The 21,475-nt window shown below is 42.2% G+C and overlaps 1 protein-coding gene across 1 annotated transcript in view; it reads right to left on the bottom strand.

Moving 5' to 3' along the window:
• The window catches only part of C21H3orf52 (chromosome 21 C3orf52 homolog), a 32,134-nt gene extending 14,537 nt beyond the window's left edge, over positions 1 to 17,597 (bottom strand). Inside the window, exons 1-3 of the mRNA XM_055260291.2 lie at positions 17,388 to 17,597; positions 10,462 to 10,591; positions 979 to 1,106 (exon numbers count right to left, since the gene is read on the bottom strand). Of these exons, the coding sequence (XP_055116266.1) occupies positions 979 to 1,106; positions 10,462 to 10,591; positions 17,388 to 17,525 (396 nt within the window). The 5' untranslated portion in view covers positions 17,526 to 17,597. The remainder of the gene's footprint in view (positions 1 to 978; positions 1,107 to 10,461; positions 10,592 to 17,387) is intronic.
• Between the last annotated feature and the right edge of the window lie 3,878 nt (positions 17,598 to 21,475).

Here is a 21,475-nt window from a genome sequence, read left to right as displayed (position 1 = left end):
AACTGTGTCAATCTGCTGATTAAAATATTTTGGTGCCTTACCGAAGAGTGGGAAAGCCTTCATGACCTGACCCCTGCCTTCCTTTTTAGCCTCATCTCTGCAAGCTGTCACCACAAAGCATGGGAAGGCCACAGTACACTACTTTGCAGATCCTTTAATGTCCCATGCTTTTTTATTTAGAACATTCCTACCTCATTTCAAAACTCATCCTGAGCATCACTTCACTAAACAGGCCTTTCATGCCTTCATCTTCACCTCAGGTAGCTCAGATACCCCTCCTTTGCCATTGTAAAACACACTAGAACATATCACACTATTATAAAACTATCTTTTTAGTTACTTCCTGTGCTTGGACTGTGAGACCACTGAAGGCACAGACAATGTGACCCTGTCACTTGGCATGCTGTCTAGCACATTACAGACCCTCAATGAATACTACAGGTTGAATTAAATATAGGACCTGAGGTAGTAAAAAGAACAGTGTCCTCCAGCATTTATGCAGCTGGAGGCCAGGACTCTTCTCTCTGGCTTTGCACTACAGTAAAGACATTTACTTACTTTTTTAACAAAGTTTTATTTTAGGCTCAGGAGAATACATGTGCATGCTTGTTATATAGGTAAACTCATGTCACGGCGGTTTGTTGTACAGATTATTTTGTCACCCAGGTACTAAGCCTAGTACCCAATAGTTATTTTTTTTTCTGCTCCTCTCCCTCTTCCCACCCTCCGCCCTTAAGTAGGCCCCAGTGTCTGTTCCTCTCTTCGTGTCCACGTGTTCTTATCATTTAGCTTCCACTTGTAAGTGAGAACATGTGGTATTTGGTCATAAAACATATTTATAAGCATCATTTTCTGCTAAAATCCAGACAAAGAATCCAAAATTGAAGCTACTTACTCTATAGCTCTATGCCAATTATTCTAGAAAAACTCATATTCTAATGTCAAGAACTCCTTAGGCAATACATAAGATGGAATTACCCTTTCGGTGAGCAGGTGAGGCAATTCCTCTTGAGCAACACACTCCTCTGGAATCTTCAGCATGACGAAGAATGTTTTATTTGATGATAATTCAAGTATTTCATTTTCATCTTCATCAACATAAGTTACTAAAGAGAGTAGGGGAGGTGGAAATGAAAAACAAAAGTAAACACCTGCATATAATAATAAACTTATTTATTCCATTGACTGCCATACTTAAACATAACTATGACCATCAAGGGTAAAGGCTGAACACAGCAAGCAAGTATAAGCAGAAATGCTTTCTCCACCCAGTAAAATTGAGTAAAATACAGGAGTTTGCCTCCATCAAAATAAAAAGTTTGTTTTATGGCAAAGGGGTCTCAGATTCCACTGAATACAGACTGGGGAAAGGGCCCGAGGGAGTAGGAAGAATACGAACTTCCTTATTAGACTGAACCTGCAGCTTAGCTAGGTACACAGGTGTCAAGGCAGGTACTGGGAGACAGTGGGGGTGGCTAAACTATACTCAGAGCCCCAGGGTGTGCAGGAATTGTTCAGGTCAATGAATTAGCATGTATTAGGGTCAAGGTATATTTATAGACTCAGTTCTGAAATAATTTACATTTTATAAATGGGAAAACAGACCCAGAGGGTTGACAAGTTTACCTAAAACAATGAGTGATGGAGGACAGAAAGTGGGAGCAAGCAACCGCATTGACTCACCTCCCAGTTCTGTGCTGGCAAAGACCACCATGAAGAAGTGACATCATTGACCCAAACAACAGAGGTGGGACTAGAAAATGAGCTTGCGAGTTCATGTCTTGAAGTCTCCCCAGGAAGACAGAGGATGAGCATGAAGCCATCGCTCTAGACTATGTCTCACAGGACAGGTATGTTGACATGCTCTGCTTGCAGAAGGGAAGCTAAACTATACTCAGAGCCCCAGGGTGTGTAGGAATTACATTCCTGGGACAATTAGTTATGTGTTGCTGCTTGTGTTTAATGACTGCTATCTAATTGATTTTTAAGTAGTTGGAACTAAAGGAAAATCACACAAAGTGATGAGCCAGGCGCCAGAAGCTAGCACTAGTGTGCTAATTATGCTCCCCTGGCTCCACGCCAGCCTCACCAGCTGGCCCCACACAGGAGACCACCTCTCTGGCCCTGAGAAAGGCGTAGGAGGGAGGAACCAGGTGCTTATATTGCCATAGACTTTAAGACCATAGGGGAATAAATTCAGTGTTGGAGATGGAAGAACAGGTAAAAAGGAGGAAGATTCCTGGTATTCCTGTTACTTATTCTGTGAGGACATCTGGAGATATGAGGCATTAGGAGCAAGGAATGTGCAGAAAAGAGTTAATATAGCAGGTCTGAGATTGCTAGCATAAGAAATGCCTCCTCGAAATTGGTCCTGGCTGGTGTCTGAGAACCTGGATTTTCCACTGATGAGAGGGGCTCCCTGTGCCTCAACTGTTTGTACAATGTGGCTAACATCTCTTTCCTTCTGACAGTCTGGATTTTTGATGCATAGTAGGCAGAGGCTACGTATATGACCAACCTCCAGTGAAAACCGTGGGCACTGAATCTCTAATAAGCTTCCCTAGTAGATGAGATCTCACATGTGTTGTCACAGTCTATCGCTGGAGGAATTAAACAAGTCTGGTGCAACTCCATTGAGAGATGACACTTGAAAGCTTGCTCCTGGTTTTCTCTGGATTTTGCTGTAATTAATCATTTGATGTAATATATCCTTTTGCTGTAATAGATCATAGTGATCAGTAGGACTACATGCTGAGTCCTGTGTATCCTCCTAGCAAATTGTTGAATCTAGGAGTAATCTTGGGGACCCCCAAACATAGGGAATTATCCTGCATCCTTACTTGTTGTAAGTCATGACATTATGTTGTATGATTTAAAAAAAAAGTTATGCCTTCATAGCCAAAAAATTTGCTAAGTGCAGGAAATTGTAACAAAGCAAAGAAAAAATACTAATAATCTTGCAATCAAGAGGGTTTTTCCTCCTGTACTTGATATTATATATTTAAGGTCTTAACAAATAGGTAATTTATATCCTGCTTTTTGTTGTTTGCTGCCGTTGTTGCTTACTTATCCTGATTGTTTTGTTGTAAACATATCAAAAGCCATTTCCCATGTGCTTAAAATTCCTTGCAAAGATTATTTTAATGGCTTCATAATGTTCATAATAGGCTCACCTATTTTCTTAAATATGACATTTATCATTTTCAGCTTTCTACTTCTATAAATAATATTTCGATGGGTATCTTTGAGCCCTATACCCACCATGTAGATTTCCATAACAGATATCAATGCCTCAGAAAACAATAGGGGATGCCAAGAGGATAGATACAAGATTCAAATAACTGCTAAACTCAAGGACACTGAGAAGAGATGCCAAGTGTGAAAACAGGCCTCCCATAATAGCTCTAATGACACATATTTGATGTGTATCATCCAAATTATGAATCTGTACCAAGACCTATCTAAATAGTTGTGTGGGTCAAATAATAACAATAGTAACAATGACAGGCTTACTCAGTCAGGAGAGCTTTTATGTCACTAATGAGATAATCTGGGCTGTACTTATTCGTGTAGAAAAAACATATTTTTAAAAAATCACAAAAACGTGTTGTATGTTGAAGGAACATGAAAACAGTTCTTTGGCTAGAATATAAGAAATTAACCTTGAGAGAGAGCCCTTAAATGCCAGATACCTTCAAGGGGTAGTGGAATGTTGTTAAACATCTCCCACGAAGAAAGTAGAGGCTGGTGTTTAATGGAGGTTAATCAGGTGGTCATGGATGGGATAAAATGAAACGAGGAGAGATGAGGCAGAGAGGCCAACAGGCATAAGTTTGGAACAGACTGATTTGACTGAAAGCAGTGGGAACAAAAAGAAAAAATTAATGAGAAAGCCCAGGATAGTAGAAACAGAGCTGGCTTTAAAGGTAGCCAGACTTAGTCCAAACTCCTGCTGGCTATTTGTTAGCCAGGTGACCTTGAGCAAGTCACTTAAATCTCTGAAGCTACTTCTCCAACAGAAATATCAACACCTACAATGTAGGTGATAGTAAAGATGAAGACCAATGTGCATAAAATATCCTGCATCGTGCCTTCTAGTAAGTGGGAAAGTTACTATCAAGACACTACGAAGGAATAACTGGTAAGATTTGGCCATTATCCAGATATGGGAAAGAAGATATCAAAAAGGTTTCCAAGATATCAAGCCCAGGAACAGGAAGAATAATAGCTACTGTATTAAGTATGACATGCAAACATTCTGCTATGCACTTTATGAATATATTTTCCTCACATAATCCTCACATCAACCCAATGAGTTAAATACTGTTGTTTTCATTTTTAAATGAAGACATTGAGGCTTAGAGAAAACGCATAATTTGTTTGGGTCAATGAATTAGCATGTATTAGGGTCAAGGTATATTTATAGACTCAGATTCCGAAATCCTTTACATTTTATAAATGGGAAAACAGGCCCAGAGGGTTGACAAGTTTGCCTAAAGTTACACAACTGGATAGTAGCAGAACTAAAATAAACTTGGTCTTATATAAAAGATGAGTGAATGGGGAAAAGATGAGCAAATTGGGATAAAGGATATGATATGGTCTGAATGTTTGTGTCTCCCTGAAAAACGCATATGTTGAAATCTAACCACCAATGTGAGCGTGTATTAGTCCATTCTCACATGGCTATAAAGAACTACCTGAGACTGGGTAATTTATGAAGAAAAGAGGTTTAATTGTCTTACAGTTATGCAGGCTTAACAGGAAGCAAGGATGGGAGCCCTCAGGAAACTTACAATTATAGCAGAAGGCTCAGGGGAAACAAGCATGTCTTATCATGGGGGAGCAGGAGAGAGAGACAAAGAGCAAAGAAGGAAGAGCCACACATTTTTAAGCCATCAGATCTCATGAGAATTCACACACTATCATGAGAATAGCAAAGGGGAAATCTACCCCCATGATCCAATCACCTCCCACCAGGCCCCTCTTACCATTCAATGTGAGATTTGGACAGGGACACAAATCCAAACAATATCAGATGGTCTTAGAGGGTGGGGCCTTTGGGAGGTGATTAGATCATGAGGGGAGAGCATTTATGAATGGTATTAGTGCCCTTATAAAAAAGGCCGAGAAAGCTGCCTTTCCCCTTATACCGTAGAAGATATAGCTAGAAGGCATGATCTACTAAATAAAAAGTGTGCCCTCACCAGACAGCAAATGTGTGCTGACGCTTTGATCTTGGAGTTCCCAGCCTCCAGAACTGTGAGCAATAAATTTCTGTTATGTATAAGCTACCTAGTTTATGATATTCTGTTATAGTAGCCCAAGCAGACTAAAATAGCATACAAACAAACGGTAGTTTCACATGTATAATAATTGAGATGATGATAGTTGTTTTTAGTTAAAGATCTCTGGCCAAGAGTACTTCTAAACCTCAGGAAAATTGTACAGATGTAGATCTAGGAGTCACCTTCTTAGAGGCATGGCTGCTGTCTTGGGAGTGAATGAGCTCTCCAAGAAAAAGAATGAAGAATGTGAAAAGTCACGAAGCTGAAGAGAAGCCTCACGAACCCACAATGCAGAGGCCAAGAGCAAAAACAGCAAAATCAACCTAAAGTCCAGGAGTTCTATAGACTCAGAAGAGTATAATGAAGTTGACAGAGCTAAAAGATGACAATAAGGCAGGAGACAGAGAAATGTTGGCTTCCACGATCAGACAATTGCTAGTAATCTTGGGAAGAAATATTGGGAACCAATAGATACAAGAGGTTTGGGAGTCTGCAAGAGGCAAGATTCAAATGCAGACCTTTCTTTCTGGAAGTTTGCCAGTGAAAGAAGGGAGAGAAAAACATATATCTAAATGAAGTAGCAAGAATCCTGATGGAAGACTGCTTTGAAGGAGAGAGGATGATAGTACATTTGAAGAGTTAACCCATTTATACCTGAGGTTGAACTTTTTGAATTTTTGCAATCAGACTTTGGTGATGACCTTGAGCAGTAAGATATAAATAACTGCCACATGATTAGCATTCCAATAATGGCATCAATTAAGAATAAATAAAGGCATAAATTAAGAAGAATCTGAGGATGCTTAGAGAGAGGAGGAGATATCTGAAGATCTCTGGGTCAGAGGAAGCTGAAAGATATTATATGGAGACCACAGGTAAAGGTGTCCATCTTGGTAGAGAAACATCAGCGATTTGAAGAAAAGATAAACAGGTGAAAATGGAAAGAAATTGCAAGGTACTGGGTCTAGTGCTGCTCTCATGTTCCTGCCCCAAAGGATCTTGGCAGCTTATAGCTTGTTAATGCTGTCTGCCTAGGATTTTCCCATGAGTCACCCTACACCAGGGAGCATTACCCTGTGAAAACTGTCAGTCTGCCAGAACCACGTGACATCATAAAATGTAGCTCTTATTCACAACTGAAAGGCAAACAAATCCACTCAACACAATGTCACTTAGGAAGTCGTTGCTTATATCTCAGTACCACAGCATTCCTACTCATAAAAGGTGTTTAAATTAAGAGATTAGGGTCAGGCAAGAATCTGGGGTATAATGTTGGGGGATATCACATAAGTGTCTCCGGAATGTTATCAATTTAAATCATGTTTCTAAGCATCCACCTATTTGTCACAGTTTTGTTTCTGAAATATTTAAAATATTTTGCCCCAACCAAAACTTCATTAGTAAAGTGTTATTCAGGGTCTCACCTCTCCATGACTAGGGTGAATTATTGAAGAAAGGAGAACCCTTGAGAACACTCAACTGTTTCTCCAAATTATCCAGAAAGAAAATGACTTTGAGAAAAAGATGAAGGCTTTTGTTTCTGTACCTGTCAAATCAAGAAATTTATAATTCCTTATGGAGAAAGAAAGAATCCATTCATACCTTTTCCCTAAAGAGTCTCAAATAACAGAATTCCCTGGGTTCCACTCATAAAAATAGACATTAAAAAAATTTCCATGTCGATTGTGAGTCTGGTGGACAGGTAGCCTCTTTTCCCTAGTGCATGCAAAGCCCCTACTCAGTGCCTTAAGCTAAGCCATGATCCTGAATTTGTCATTCTTCAATGGCATACAAGGGCAGAGTAGTGGGCAAGCCCACCCCATGTACAGGCAATAAAGGCTGCACAGTCTGTAGAGAATGAGCAGCAATAATAAAACCTACTACAAGTTGGTCTGCTTTTATTATCACCACATGCCGACAATTCTTAATTTGAGTGAAAAAATACAACTCCCCACTGGACACCCTGCCCTGGGTACCCAACTGTCCCCTCCCCAACTTTCTGTTCTGAGATGCTTTCACTGTCCCATTTTATGTCCACCCCAACTGCACAGTTTTGAAGGCTAAAGAAATTTCATCTTAGTTATTATTTCACTGTATTAACTTCTGATTAAATTCAGCTCTGGAAATGCCTCTAAGATTTCTATTTCATCTATTGTTGCATGTATAAGAGCACATAGTTACCATAAATCTCACCCTCAGGTCTAAACAACCTTAACATTATCTACATGCCATAAATCCTGCCCTTATGCCATTGTAAAACACATCCCTTCTGAAGCACGCATACCCTTTTTCTATGGTATTTAAGCCCTGGGCCTTTGGGGTAATGGTGCAGGAATGCACCATCTCCTCTCGCTGCTGCCCAAGGCATGGCTTCTGTTCCTAAAACCCCGTTAAATGCTTCTTTCTGAGTAATTGGATTTGTCAGTTTTTCTTTAGCCTCTCAGCTTCCTCAGCCTTTCTGGGTAGTTTTGCAAAGACCTGCCTACTAAAGAACAAAAGTTAACACTTCTGCCTCCAAGCTTCAATCTGAAGACTATAGAGCCTTGAGACAGGAGATTAAGGGGTCTAGAGAAGGGTAAGCAGGCAATGAATGGCAAATGTAGTTCCTGAGGAACTTTAGTCACCCAGTAAATCCAGACAGCCACAGGCACAGCCCTTGACGCTCCCAACAGTGTTTTTATCCCCAGACAACATTTCCCACGCAGTACTTGAAAGTTCCACAAATATCTGATCCATATTAATGGGCTTGGCAATTAGGAAGTGGCTGATTATTGAAGATCATCCCCAAAAAGTGCCTACAGAACTGCTCTAGGTGAGGCTGGGACTGTCACAGAAGGGAGCCCTTGCCCCACCCCTTTTTACCTACTGCATCTCCCCCACTCCCACGTCTAACATGACTCTCCCCACAGGATCAAATACCTAAGAGCTGAGATGCCAAGTAAAATAAAAGTATTTCCTTGATTTAAAAAGTAGTTTGAAAAAATCTCTCTTACAGCATTGACATGTTAGAACACAAATTTACAATTAAATTAAAAATAAAGTTTGCACTACAAGTGTTAAAAAACTTCTTCCCTGAATATTATCCCATAACCTTTTACATCTCCAGAAAAACTGTGGTAGGAAGTGAAATATCTTCCTCTTGCAGACTGCTCTTTGTAAGGTGAAGAGGTTAGATGATTTTTTGAGAATGGAAGACAGATCCTGGGTCTTGTGCTTTAGAATCCTGAATATTAAACCATCTAGATCTCTTGAATCATCCTTTGTGATAGGCCCCAGATGCCAACAGGATCCAAATATCAACTTCTAGGATAGCACCAACTAGTTGTGTCAGGACAAGATTGTGCTACTCAACCTCATTTTCAACATCCATGTGTTGGAACTGATATGAATAGGAAATATGGCAATGCTAACACCAGAACTATTGTCCTCAGCATGACGGAGGAGGTGCACCACACTTTATTAGCTTTTTCCTACCTTAACACCAGCTTATAGCCTCAAACAGTCATCCAACACACCTGAACAATGCCCTAAGTAAATAAGTAGATATGGTACCTGGCCAGGATACTCATGTGCTGGAGGTTGGCTGATGTCATCAAAGTTTTCCTATTCCTTTGGGAATTACAAAACTCTAAGACAGGAAATTAAGGGGTTAGGAGAAAGGGAAACAAGAGGTAAATGGAAAATGTAGTTTCTGAGGAAAATTCCTGAGAACTCCCTCTGGAGAGAGTGGGGAGTTACCCCTTCTTGTTCTCATTCTATGACTGGGTTTGTAACTGGGAGCTGGACTCAACCCATGCCGCATGAAGGCAGGATCATGCTCGGGAGTATCCCAGCCTCATATGAGCCCCTCTCTACCATCACCCCCACATATAAATAAAAACAATTTTCTTCTTTCCCATTTTGAATTGAAATGATTGTCCACTGGAGGATGTAAAAACTTTGACGAATACGAATAATCATTAAAAAATTGGTAACTACCTAAACAACTTTAAATGATGTGGAAGACTATATCACGCAAATCATAAAAATAATAATGTTCACAAAGAATTTTTAATGACTTGGCAAAATGATCTAAACATAATATCAAAATCCTAAAGGTAGTCCACAAGACTATAAAGAAATCTAATCTCAAATTATTTTAGAAATGCAACGAAACAAAAGACTAGAAGAAAATATGACCAAATATTAATATTATGGATGGGTTTTATGGGTAATTGAACATGTATCATTTTTGAATCAAAATAAGCAACAAAATGAAATAATATATGGAATAGATGTAGTCATATATAGTTAGCATTCTATATGTTTTTTGTTTTATACACACATACAACACTAATAAAATAGTCATTTCTAAAATAAGTTAAACTTGGGCCAAGCATGGTGGCTCATGCCTCTAATCCCAGCAATTTGGGAGGCCAAGGCAGGCAGATCACTTGAGGTCAGGAGTTCAAGACCAACCTCAACAGCATGGCGAAACCCCGTCTCTACTAAAAACACAAAAATTAGCTGGGCGTGGTGGCACGTGCCTATAATTCCAGCTATTTCAGAGGCTGAGGCATGAGAATTCCTTGAACTTGGGAGGCAGAGGTTGCAGCGAGCCAAAGTCGTGCCACTGCACTCTAGCCTGGGTGACAGAGTGAGACTTTCGCTCAAAAAATAAATAAATAAATACAATAAGTTAAAATAATGACAGCTTATGGACACATGGTTCTTCAAAGTGTTTTAAAACTCTTTCAAATACATTATTTATTATTTTATCATCATAGTAATATATCAGACACACCAGATGAAGTATAATTATTTTTAGCAAACAAATGAAAAGAAAAAGAATTCAAATCAACAGGTATCAGGATATAAATAAAATATAAATCAGTGTTTAAGTAAGTTGAAACGTTAAGAAACCTCTTCAAGATCCAATGAGCAGAGTTTAAAGTAAAACACTGGTTTCTATACTTCTTCTGGAGCTTATAAAACAACAAAATACAACAACAACAGAAAACAAAAACACAAGAATCAGGCATATCTCCCACCCATACAATATATTCCAAGCCGGTCTTAAATTCACATTATAAATAATGAAATGGCTATGAGTACATCTTCCATTTCAGTGTAAGTCACAAGCCTTAAGTAAGTTCTTAAAATGTGTTATTTATTCACATCTAAATCCTCTTACCTGCAGCAAGATATAAGCCTATGATGATCACTATAATGACACCTAGGAAAATGGAGGTGATGATCATCCACAGTTTGCACCTTCCAAACACATTCTTATTACAGAAGCTCCAGGGGCTTTCCTTGTTAGCCTAGAAAGGCAGAGGGAGATTGTGAGGCAGTCATTTTGTTGCAACAGACAGTTCCGAATACCTAGGATGGGCCAGAGACACAGAAATAAAGGCAGCAAGACCCTGACCTCAGGGCAACACTCTACTGAATCAAGTTTACAAAAAGATCAGAGGCAGAACAGAACCTCACCAAGAAGTTAGCAAGAAAATCCTCTGGGGGCTCTGAAGTGGGGAGGATAGGCAGGATTTTGAAAGATGGATTTTTGAAGGCATTCCAAACCCAGGAAAGAGCATCCACAGTGTGGATTCGTAATGGAACCGGCCAGCAGATTAGTCTGCCGATTGGAATGTGGGTTTCAGAGGCAAATAATGAAAGTTAAGATTAGAGAGAGTGAAAGGCTGGGAGCACACTCAGAGGGTGTTGATGGCTGTCCCAGAATAGATTGGACTTAATTGGGTGTGCACTGGTAACCTGAAGGTTTTGAAGCACCAGAGCCGAGTTGAAAATTAAGGGAAAATTATGTGTAGTTTAGAGTGGAAACACCAAGAAAAAGCTACAAGGCTACTGCTGTGGCCTAGGTTCTATGTAAAAAAGGGTTGGGAAAGGAAATGAAAGGACAGATGCAAGAGACAACAGGAAATAAGCTGCAAAGCTGGAGTGAGAAGGCTGGAGTGAGGCAGAGGAGGGGTCAATGAAAACAAGTACAACTGCTATGGTTTATTGAACACCAGCGTCATTTCACTTAACCCTAACAGCCCTTCAGGGTGTGCACTAGCCCATTTCAAAGACGCAATTCAGAGAGATGAGCCAGAACCAGTCCCTGCTGTGTGTCTCCACAAAGCTCTCCAACCTTCCCTTTTGTCCGCATCACTGTACAGAGCTCCGGCTTATGAGGGTGTCACAGAGGGGCCCCCACCTTACCCTATATGGTCCCATGACTCTTCTACTTCCCACTCCACCGTTAGGTAATTCTTACATGGAGACCATGGGAAACAACAGAATACAATGGGAAAAAAATGTTTCTGTATCTAACACACTTGGATTCCAAACCAAGGTATACCACTTAAAGGCAAGGTGGCTTTAAGCAAGCTACTGAAACTCACAGGCCCCAAAGTCCTCAACTTTAAAATATATAAATAGTAAATGTAGCTCACAGGACTGTTGCAAAAACTAGAGATAATGGACACAAAGCATCTGCTAAACAATTATCGGGAGCTTGGCCAAAGGGTGCAATCGCGCCTCAGTCATTCCTCAGCGTTCGCCATCCTACAAAGCAGCAGCCGGCACTCGAGGAGACTCGCTCCTGACTGACACCTGGCCACCTGGCCTGCTTTCTCTCCCGTTCTTTTTTTTTTTTTTTTTTTTTCTTGAGACGGAGTCTTGCTCTGTCACCCAGGCTGGAGTGCAGTGGCACGATCTCGGCTCACTGCAAGCCCCGCCTCCCTGGTTCACGCCATTCTCCTGCCTCAGCCTCCTGAGTAGCTGGGACTACAGGTGCCTGCCACCACACCCAGCTAATTTGTTGTATATTTAGTAGAGATGGGGTTTCACCGTGTTAGCCAGGATGGTCTCGATCTCCTGACCTCGTGATCCTCCTGCCTCAGCCTCCCAAAGTGCTGGGATTACAGGCATGAGCCACCATGCCTGGCCTTCTCTCCCATTCTTATTTTGGTGCTGGCCATCAGAAAAGGAAGCGGTCAGTCCACATTTGGACTGTATTTCCAACCTTCTCAATTAGAGTTGCCCAAGCCTGGCTGCATTTCAGAATCACTCGGTAAGGATTTTAACTGACACATACGTAGGCCCCACCTGCGCCTAGTGGACCAGATTGTAAGGGAGGTGGGAGCAGGCCATGACACGCCTCTGATCTGAAGCCTCCCACCTTTCGGGAGTTAAGTCAAATCTCCCCTTTGGTGGAAGCCTCCCTCCCCACCTGCCCTTAGTGAGATCTTCCAACACCTGAGATGTCCACATAGCCCATCTGCTGCTGCCACTGACTGCCCTGTCTGGTTTCAGGTTCAAAATCAAACAGAGCCTGGCCTTATCTTCCTGGGTAAACTGAAACCACATAGAGGAGGTGTGCTCTTAAACTGCCCTGTTCTTATATTCCACACCTGTGCCTTGTACAAGTAATACACATTTAACAATTGTGTGCTGTTTAGTTGTAGAGGCCTCCAGAAATTTTAAGAATGGACTTTGGGAAAATCTAGATGAGGAGACAAATGTTGGATTTCCCAAGTGCACTTTACGCTGACTCTGAGGCCCAGCCTGTCACAGGTGCGAGGGGAGCACTTAAAGGCCCTAGGGATATCTTGACAGAGGAAATCCCTCGAGTTAAGTGCATTTCTGGAATCCAGGGATAGGGTCACCTCTCATCCCCACTCAAAACCTGCAGAACTGCTTCAAAGCCAGGGGAGGCCACATGGGAAAAAGACATCCCAGTACAAAGAATCTTCAGTTTCTCAGGGGACAGAAACATCTCCCCATTTACAGAGCTCCTGAGGCCAAAGCCCTGGTGCTATTTTCAGCCTTCATAAAAGGCAGCTGGGACCCATAAAGATTAGCACAAAAGGAAATATCTAGTTTCAAATGAGCCATAGAATGAGTGTCAATGCACCTCCTTGGCCTCTCATGCGTTTACTTATGCTGTCCCTTAGAGATCATAAATTAGGACTCTGGTGGGTTGAAAAAAACCACTAATTACTCTATGACTTCCTGGAGGAACTCAGCTCAAAATTTTACAGCCATCATCTATGGGAAATGCCTCTTCCTGCAGCCTAGTGCCCTCACTGACCTGTCCTCAGCTCTAAGAGCAAGACTGCTGAGCACTATCCCTTACATGATTAATATTCACAGACTTTATGTCATTATAAAATGGTCTGTCACAACAAAAAATAAAAATTAAAAAAAATAGCCAGGCATGACGGTTTACACCCGTGGTCCCAGATACTGAGAAGTCTGAGGTGGGAGGATCGCTTGAGCCCAAGAGGTCAAGGCTGCAGTGAGCTATGAGCATACTACTGCACTCCAGCCTGGGCGGCAGGAGTGAGACTCTCTCAAATGAAAAAAAAAAAAAAAAAGCACAGGGAAACTGTCAGACACTCCCAGCCAAACAATAGATTGTACAGTGCTTCTCAGCTGTCTGCACATTAGAATCAGCTGAGGAATTAGTATCTTTTAGAGGTAACCCCCGGAGATTCCAATGTGCCCTGAGGGTGAAGAGCCTGTGATACAGTAGGTGTGTGCTACCTGTGCCATCTGAGTCTTGCCTCAAAACTGGATCATGAAGACACACTGCCTTCTTCACTGGCTTCATCTCTCTTGCCCAAATTCTAGATCGTGAGGAGAGGCCACACATAGATTCTTCTGCAAGGTGCCGTCCAGAGATATTTGCAACTACATCTTACATTCTATTATTGTTTTACATGGCTTAATAATTTACATTTGCAAACTGCATCTTATATTCTGTGTCGTATCATATGGCTCAAGAATTTTCAGGGCTTTCATGTGAACATTCCCCAGATATTTACATCCCTCTTTAGATAAAGGTCTAAATACATGACACAGGATCCTGCAACAGTGGCAGGATACCTATCTCTTAGATCCAAAAAGCTTTTCTTCTTTTCGACTCAATCAGAAGCAGATATTATATAGATCAGGGAAAATTTTCTTTCAGGTAGGAAACTCTTCATAATATTCAGTGTGGGATTTAATCCACTTGTTTGATCCAAGCGCAAAAGAGCCAGTTGATTCTTGTCCTAAACTGAACAACACGTGGCAATGGAGCTAATTTTTAGCTAGCTCATTGAAATAAATCTTTTTTTTTTTTTGAGATGGAGTTTCACTCTTGTTGCCCAGGCTGGAGTGCAGTGGCGTGATCTGGGCTCACCACGACCTCCGCCTCCCAGGTTCAAGCGAGTCTCTTCACTCAGCCTTCCTGAGTAGCGAGGATTACAGGCATGCGCCACCACACCCGGCTAATTTTGTATTTTTTTTAGTAGAGACGGGGTTTCTCCATGTTGGTCAGGCTGGTCTCGAACTCCCAACCTCAGATGATCTGCCCACCTTGGCCTCCCAAAGTGCTGGGATTACAGGCGTGAGCAGCTGCACCCGGCCTGAAATAAATCTCACCTGCCTCAAAACTATCAATTTACTGGTTTGTTATTATTCAAACGATGTTGCCATCTCTTAAAATGCCTCTGGGATTTCTATTTGAAAACTGAGCCCCTGTAATGAGCCATAAAAGAAAACCAGCCTCACTCTATTACCCATAATTTCTTTTTCACTTTTGACCCAGCCATATTGCCATGTTTACAGTGACAGCAGGCAAAGTAGAGTTCAGTGGCTTCCATTCCTTTGTCTCAAGTGCCAAGCACACATTAAGAAAGGCAAAGAAGTTCTTTCTACTGCTGTTGTTCACTCTCCCACCACAGCTCTTCCAAGGAAGAAGAGAGATGTCTTCTTCCCAATCATTCCAGAACTGTTCCTGATTCCTCACCCATCCACCTGCAACTCCATCATTCCAGATGTGATACTCAACTGCTAGCTCACTTAAATTACCTAATTATAAATTACCTAACTTATAGAAATTAGTAATAATTAATAACTTAGGCAACTATAAACAAATGAGTATAAATTATATATGACATATTTAAATTAAATGCTGATAGATAATAGCTAGATAGATAGAATAAATCAACAGAAACAGCATAGGTTTGAGATCTAAAAAACACACGTTCAAGCTTCAGAGGCACCACTGAGTGAACTTGAGGATTTTGGTAACTCCTCTGAGCCTCCCTCAATTTCTTCACTCAGCATCTTCAATCTGACAAACCAGAATACTGACGCCTTCCTCTTAAGTTAGTTGTGATAATTAAGTGCATTTATGCATCAAAAGTATTTGTCACAAGACAGTTACTAAACAGGGTTAATGAAAATACATGGACTTCAGTTACATTTCAAAATTAGAAATCTTAATATACAGTTCAAAGAGACCAACACACAAAATTCTTAAGTGTCTGAATCTTGTCTGAATCTTTTTAATGAGCCTATATTTATTGACTTTTCTAACTGAAATACACTTCACTTTATTTTATAGGACAAAAGAGAACGATTAACACATTAGATGAGATTAGTTCAAGGCATTCCTTGAACACACTCCAAGTACTCCTGTAGCCCTTCACCTTTACTCCATCCTGTTACTGAGGACAGCTCTCCTATTGGGTGACCTACAAAGCTAACTTACAAAGAAGTCTAGGGTATCTGTATATACCTTACTAACAAGGACGTCATGAGAACATTAAAGAACCATTGCTACAGGGTAGGTGCTAAACAATTACAGAATACTGTTAACCCTGCATGGATTTGGCATGTTCTACCCATCACCTGTTTTCAACAAGGCATTCCCGGGCCTCACAGAAGCCCGAGTAGGCACACATTACCACTACGGGACAGCCTTGCCCCTGGGACACATTTTTTGGGGCGAAACTGTCACCAGATCTCTGGATTCAGCCCCAAGCTAGGGAGTCTTTAGGGTGTCCGGGTCTATCTAATCTGAGGCAAGTATTTCCAACTCCCATTCCTGGACACCGCCCTGGAGAACTCATACAGCCAGTTCACAGTTGTGGCCACTTGCACTGGTGACCAGACTATCTTTGTTCAACCTTCATTCTTCTGTGGCATTCATATTTTATTCAGAAATAAGTTTCCAAATTACTTTCCAGAGTACCTATAAAAGCAGACTTTGCAATAGTTCCAGGAATCAATGTAGAACAAAAGCAATGCTTTCAACTTTTGAATTTCCTGCTTATCCCTAAAATCAACAGCTGGGCAGCCAAAAAGTTGGGGGTGGAAGAGTGGGGCCTAGAAAGATCAGGTCGGGGCTCTATATGGGGAGTTCTGTGTACCCGGAAAACCTCAAGCCAATCTTAGGAGTTAATCAGAAGGTGGATGGCTGGGAAGTCAAAGCTCTGATGTTTTACAAGTCTTTGATGAGAGTGAATAATGTTCCAATCATTGCTAGGGTTGAATCAGAAAAGAGCTTGGCCTAAAAATCGCCAGGGACTTCCTTAGGGATTGAGAGGAGGTAAAAGCAAGGTGGGCGAAGTCTCATCCTTCGAGACAAGAACTTTGAAATTATTTTCTTTCAGTTGAGCAGGGCAAGTTCACCTCCCCCCAGCCGCCCCCCCAACCAGCCCGCCCCATCTCTACGCCAGCCCTACCCCTTCTCCCCTTCTGACCGCTTTCTCTCCTCTGTGCTCTCCCCTATCTCTCTTCCTGCAGAATCAAATGGCCAGGCTGGGAGAAGGCAGAAAGTGCTTGGCGGATGGTAGGCATGGAAGAAGGCTGGGGGCTGCGGCGAGGTGGGTGGAGGGGAGGGAGAGAAGGGGCAAGGCAGTGAAGGTAAGAGGAGGGCAGAAGAGATTCTGAGAGAAGGAGGATACTCAATTTGTCATTTTCATTCTCCCTACTGGAAAAAAGAAAAACTGAATTAAAAGTTACATAACTTTAAAAAACTACTTCTATCTCCGGGATATCTCTCTGAAGACAGGAGCGGCCACACCTCACCACTAGGATTCCTAAAGCGCCTCGGGTGTCAGAGGGGTTGGAGGACCCCAGGGGCTGGGGAGGGGACTGCTCGGGCCGAAAGGTGTCGCGGTGACTCGGCTCCATTCAGAGCACTCCAGCGCACCCCACCCTCGCTGGGCGCCGGCGACGCCCCGCCTGGCTGGAAACCCGAAACTCACGGGTGCCAGGCCCGGGTCCTACTACTGTCCCGCCGCCGGCAAGTTAGGGCCAGCGCCAAGAGGACCTTACCTCGGCCGGGGGGGCCTCCTCGTTCAAAGAAGGGAAGACTTTGTCGGCACCATTGAGAGGCGTGTGCTCTTCTGGCTGCCGCTCGAGCACCGAGAGCTCCAGCTCGTCTACTGGCGGTGAGGGTTGGGCCGGGTCCATGGGCCGGCAGAGAAAGTCTGAGCGGCTCCGCGGGAGGCCACAGAGCAGGCAGAGTCGAGCGACCTCCCCGCCTCACACTCCACCCACTGGGCGGGGCGCCGCGGACCTCGGGCGGCGGGAGCGGACTGGAGCGGACAAGAGGGGCGAACAGTGAGTGGCGGCCACTCCCTGGATCCCGCCGGGTAGAGCACCCGAGGACGTGGCGGAGTGGGCTCCAGAGCCGAGGGCTGTTTTTCTGGTTTGTTTAGGGCGCTGCCTGCTATGCCTTTCCCCGCGCCTGCAGATGCAGACCATCTCTGTTTAGGGGCTGCCTGGGTGTCGGGCTGTGGTAAGGAAAGGGTGGGCCCGGCAGCACCGTCCAACGGAGAAAAGTTTACGATCTAACCCTACGACCTCTTGGTTGTTGGGGTTTGCAGTCCTCCCGGCCTAGCAAAAGTGCATTCATTCAATCAACAAATAACCATGCCTCGTGCCAGCATGGTGCTAGGTTCTGAGTATATGAAGGTGAATAATAAACACCAACACACTTCCTTGTCAAGTCCAGAGTCAGGCACAGAGACAGTATTGTGTGGTGCTGGGGACAGCGGACTCTAAAACCAGTGTACCTGGGTTATTCTCCACCCAGAGGGTTCCTCACTGTGAGACCTCGATCTTCATCTCTCTGTGCCAACGTCCTCACCTGGAAAGTTGGTGTAATATTTGTACCCTCCTAATGTAGTTGTTACCAGGATTACAAGGGTTGTTGTAAGCAAAGCACTCAGAACAGTGATTGACACAGCAAGCACTCATAAATGTTGACCATTATTATTTATCTTTGAGAGGAGGGGCCTTACACACACACACACACAATGCACGCACACACACAATCTCCTTGACACCCTATCTGTAGTTCAGAACTTCCGGTTTAGTTAGCATGGAATTATGTTTGTTAAGCACAGCATGGGTTGGGCCAGGGGCCTCAACTCTCAAGCTTCTGTTCCGAATAGTCTTGCCCCTTACTGCTCACCCTCCATGCAACACACACACACACACACATACACACACATACACACACATTAAGACCAGACCATTAACAAGAAGCATATAAATCAGCTCCACTCCAAATATGTTGACTTGAGTCCAAAAGTCTGGCATCTTCAGTGCCTGATGTTGAGACAGCCTAGATATCCTGTCTCCAGTTGTCTGGTGCCTGCTACCAGATCCCCTGAACTTTGGATCCATCCGCCTGCTAAGGAGAGTCTGCAGTGACTCATCTGCTGACCTGCACTGACTTCTGCTCCAACAGGCAGATCCTGCAAGAATCAAGCTGCATTCTCAGCTGGGGTTTTTGACCAGGTTTTTTAACCAAGGAGCAAGGGTTAAGGGAATCAACAAGGAATGGTGAGGTACCCAGGGACTAGCAATACTGAGAAGCCATTAACACTCTTAGGCCTGAAAGGGATTGGAGACTGATAAAGAACTAGAGCCATTGAAGGGTGTGGGAATTTGCAGGGAGGTCTTGATAGGATCTGTAGTCACAAAAACATGCAGACCTGACTGGAAGCACTGAGACCTCTCAAACTTCTGATCCTCCCCACCCCCATCCTTACCTAGGGTCCAGAAAACTTTTCTCATAGTTCCCTTATTTGACTGCAGGAGTTCATCCTAAATGTGAGATTTTTTTCTCACATCAGATGGATAGTAGCTATCTCCAAGCCTGGTTTCTCCATGCACAGATACCTAAAGCCTCCCTCACTCCCCAGAGAATCAAAAAACAACTGCTCCTGTCTCAAGCACACCCTAAACCACGTCTTCTAATGCCTTTTGAGTACTGTTAAGCAAGGTTTATATATTCTGTAATTAGATTTAAATTCATTTCTATAATTCCATATGCCTAACCCTTGTCCTCATGTTACAGTGGAAGGAATATAAGTTCTGAAGGCAGACAGAACTAGGATCAAATTTAGACTCTCACTATCTGTGTGTTCTTGGGCAGGTTGTTTAATGTCTGTTTGTTTTCTTATAAAATGATTCCTACCTAGCAGAGTCAGGAAGATTAAGGTAAAGCATTTATTCTTGTGCCTGAAAAATGAAAGGATCTCAGTAAATGCTCCATTACGTTCCCTGACTGTGTCTTTGTAGCTAATACCCACCCTCCCCCGACCCTTAGCACCCAGCACTAACCCTTGATTCAATATATTTTCTTTTGATAGTGATTTTTCTTCCTGTCCTGTCCTATTTTCCTGATCACTGACACTTGCTGACACCTCCGATATTACCTGAACTACTTAAATACTTATTTGCAACCTGTTCCTGTTCCTGTTAAACTGCTAATTTCTTAATCTCCAGACAGCTGACCTAGAATGCAGATGAAAGTCCCAACCCTACCTGAAGACTTTCTTCATCCTGCCAGTTTCACTCCACACTAAGGATTCAGAGTAAGTTAGGAAGAGGTGTTTCTCCCTAGAGGTACAACCAAGTTTAAACAATTCTGATGAAAGTCAAGCATCTGTGAACGAGGAACCAAACTCTACCTAGATTTGTTTTTGTAATTCCTTCAGAATTTATTTACATAAGGTTAGCTTTTTAAATGTACTATTATTTCAAAGATAGATTTCTTTAATATAATTTAAAATTATTATTGACTCAATGGCTTTAGGTTGAAGAGTCCAATTTAAGTAACATTAAAAAATTAAAACATACTTATAATTTGCTGACCAATATAAGATTTTTGATGTTGCTCTTTTGTAATAGTACTTGCTCTTCTTTTTAAATCCTTTTTAGAAGCAAATAATTTCCTAAATGGTTATCATATAAACTGAAAAACAAAGTAACATCATCAGAATGATATCATCAATACACCAAAGCATCTCATTCCCTTCAAATAGGTCTGTGACTCTGGAATATGTGACTCTGGAATACGCAACAGTTTGTTCCTGTGTGTTGTCAGATGGCAAGCGGTACCACTCTGAACATCAGCAACTGGGTCAGCCACTCAAGCTAATCAAGTAGAAAACAATTGAGAAATGGTTGCTTGTGGTGCTTCACTGTGCTATTTTCAAGGCACTGTGAAAGAGGGCATGAGTCCTTACAAATTCTCCCCAATAACATGGCACGTGAAATGCTTCTGTCTTGATTTATGAAGGCCATTTTGCTCTTCTAACAAAACCATTCTTGGGACTTGCCTTACTTCACACCTTTGCAAGAATGAAGTGGATATTCCCACATCATTCAGGTTCTAAATGCATCTTAACATGCAATATCCAAGTAAGTTAGGTTTGTTTTTCAACCTTTTCCCTGCCCCAGCACTGCTAAGGAACATCGTGTACTCACTTTAATACCAGTGAGGGCCTATAGTGGTAGTGCATACATGTGCTTTCAAAAACTCCCTCTGATGAATCTGATAGATCATGCCAGCCCTCCTCCATCCCCTGAGATCACAGACTTATGCAAAGGTTTTCATGTATTTTGTGAAGAGCAATTCTATGCCCTAGAAATGACCATAAAGTAAAAAGTACAACTCACCTTGTATATAGGTCACAGCCATCCAGACAAAATAAATGTAGATTATAAGAACTGTCAGCCTAATTCGCTCTTCTATCCAGTGGATTCAGTAGCCAAGTCCTCCCTTTTGAATTAGTGGTACACTTGGCCCTCTGAACTGCACTATCATATAGCCAGTTTACTGAAACCTTTGGGGCCCATTAATAGAGGTATTATTAAGATGCTTTATCCTTAATCTGCGGAAACAGTCTTTTAACAAATCAAAGTATGTTCTATGAACTGAAAAATTTATCTGGCCTGGGAGATGACACCTTTTGCTCTCTCTCCTTTTGCTGTTACATTAAGATTTTCTAAGATTCTGTGCATTATTCTATTAATAGACCCTACCTGATAATAGTATTTTTATTACTCCTTTGACTTTATAACAGGAAAACAAATAATATCACTCTTTTTTCTGTTGTTTTCAC

The sequence above is a fragment of the Symphalangus syndactylus genome, chromosome 21 (genome assembly GCF_028878055.3).
Source record: "Symphalangus syndactylus isolate Jambi chromosome 21, NHGRI_mSymSyn1-v2.1_pri, whole genome shotgun sequence".
NCBI classification, from domain to species: domain Eukaryota; kingdom Metazoa; phylum Chordata; class Mammalia; order Primates; family Hylobatidae; genus Symphalangus; species Symphalangus syndactylus.
Note: the sequence above shows the minus strand (reverse complement) of the source record. Positions and strands in the feature narration are given on the sequence as shown.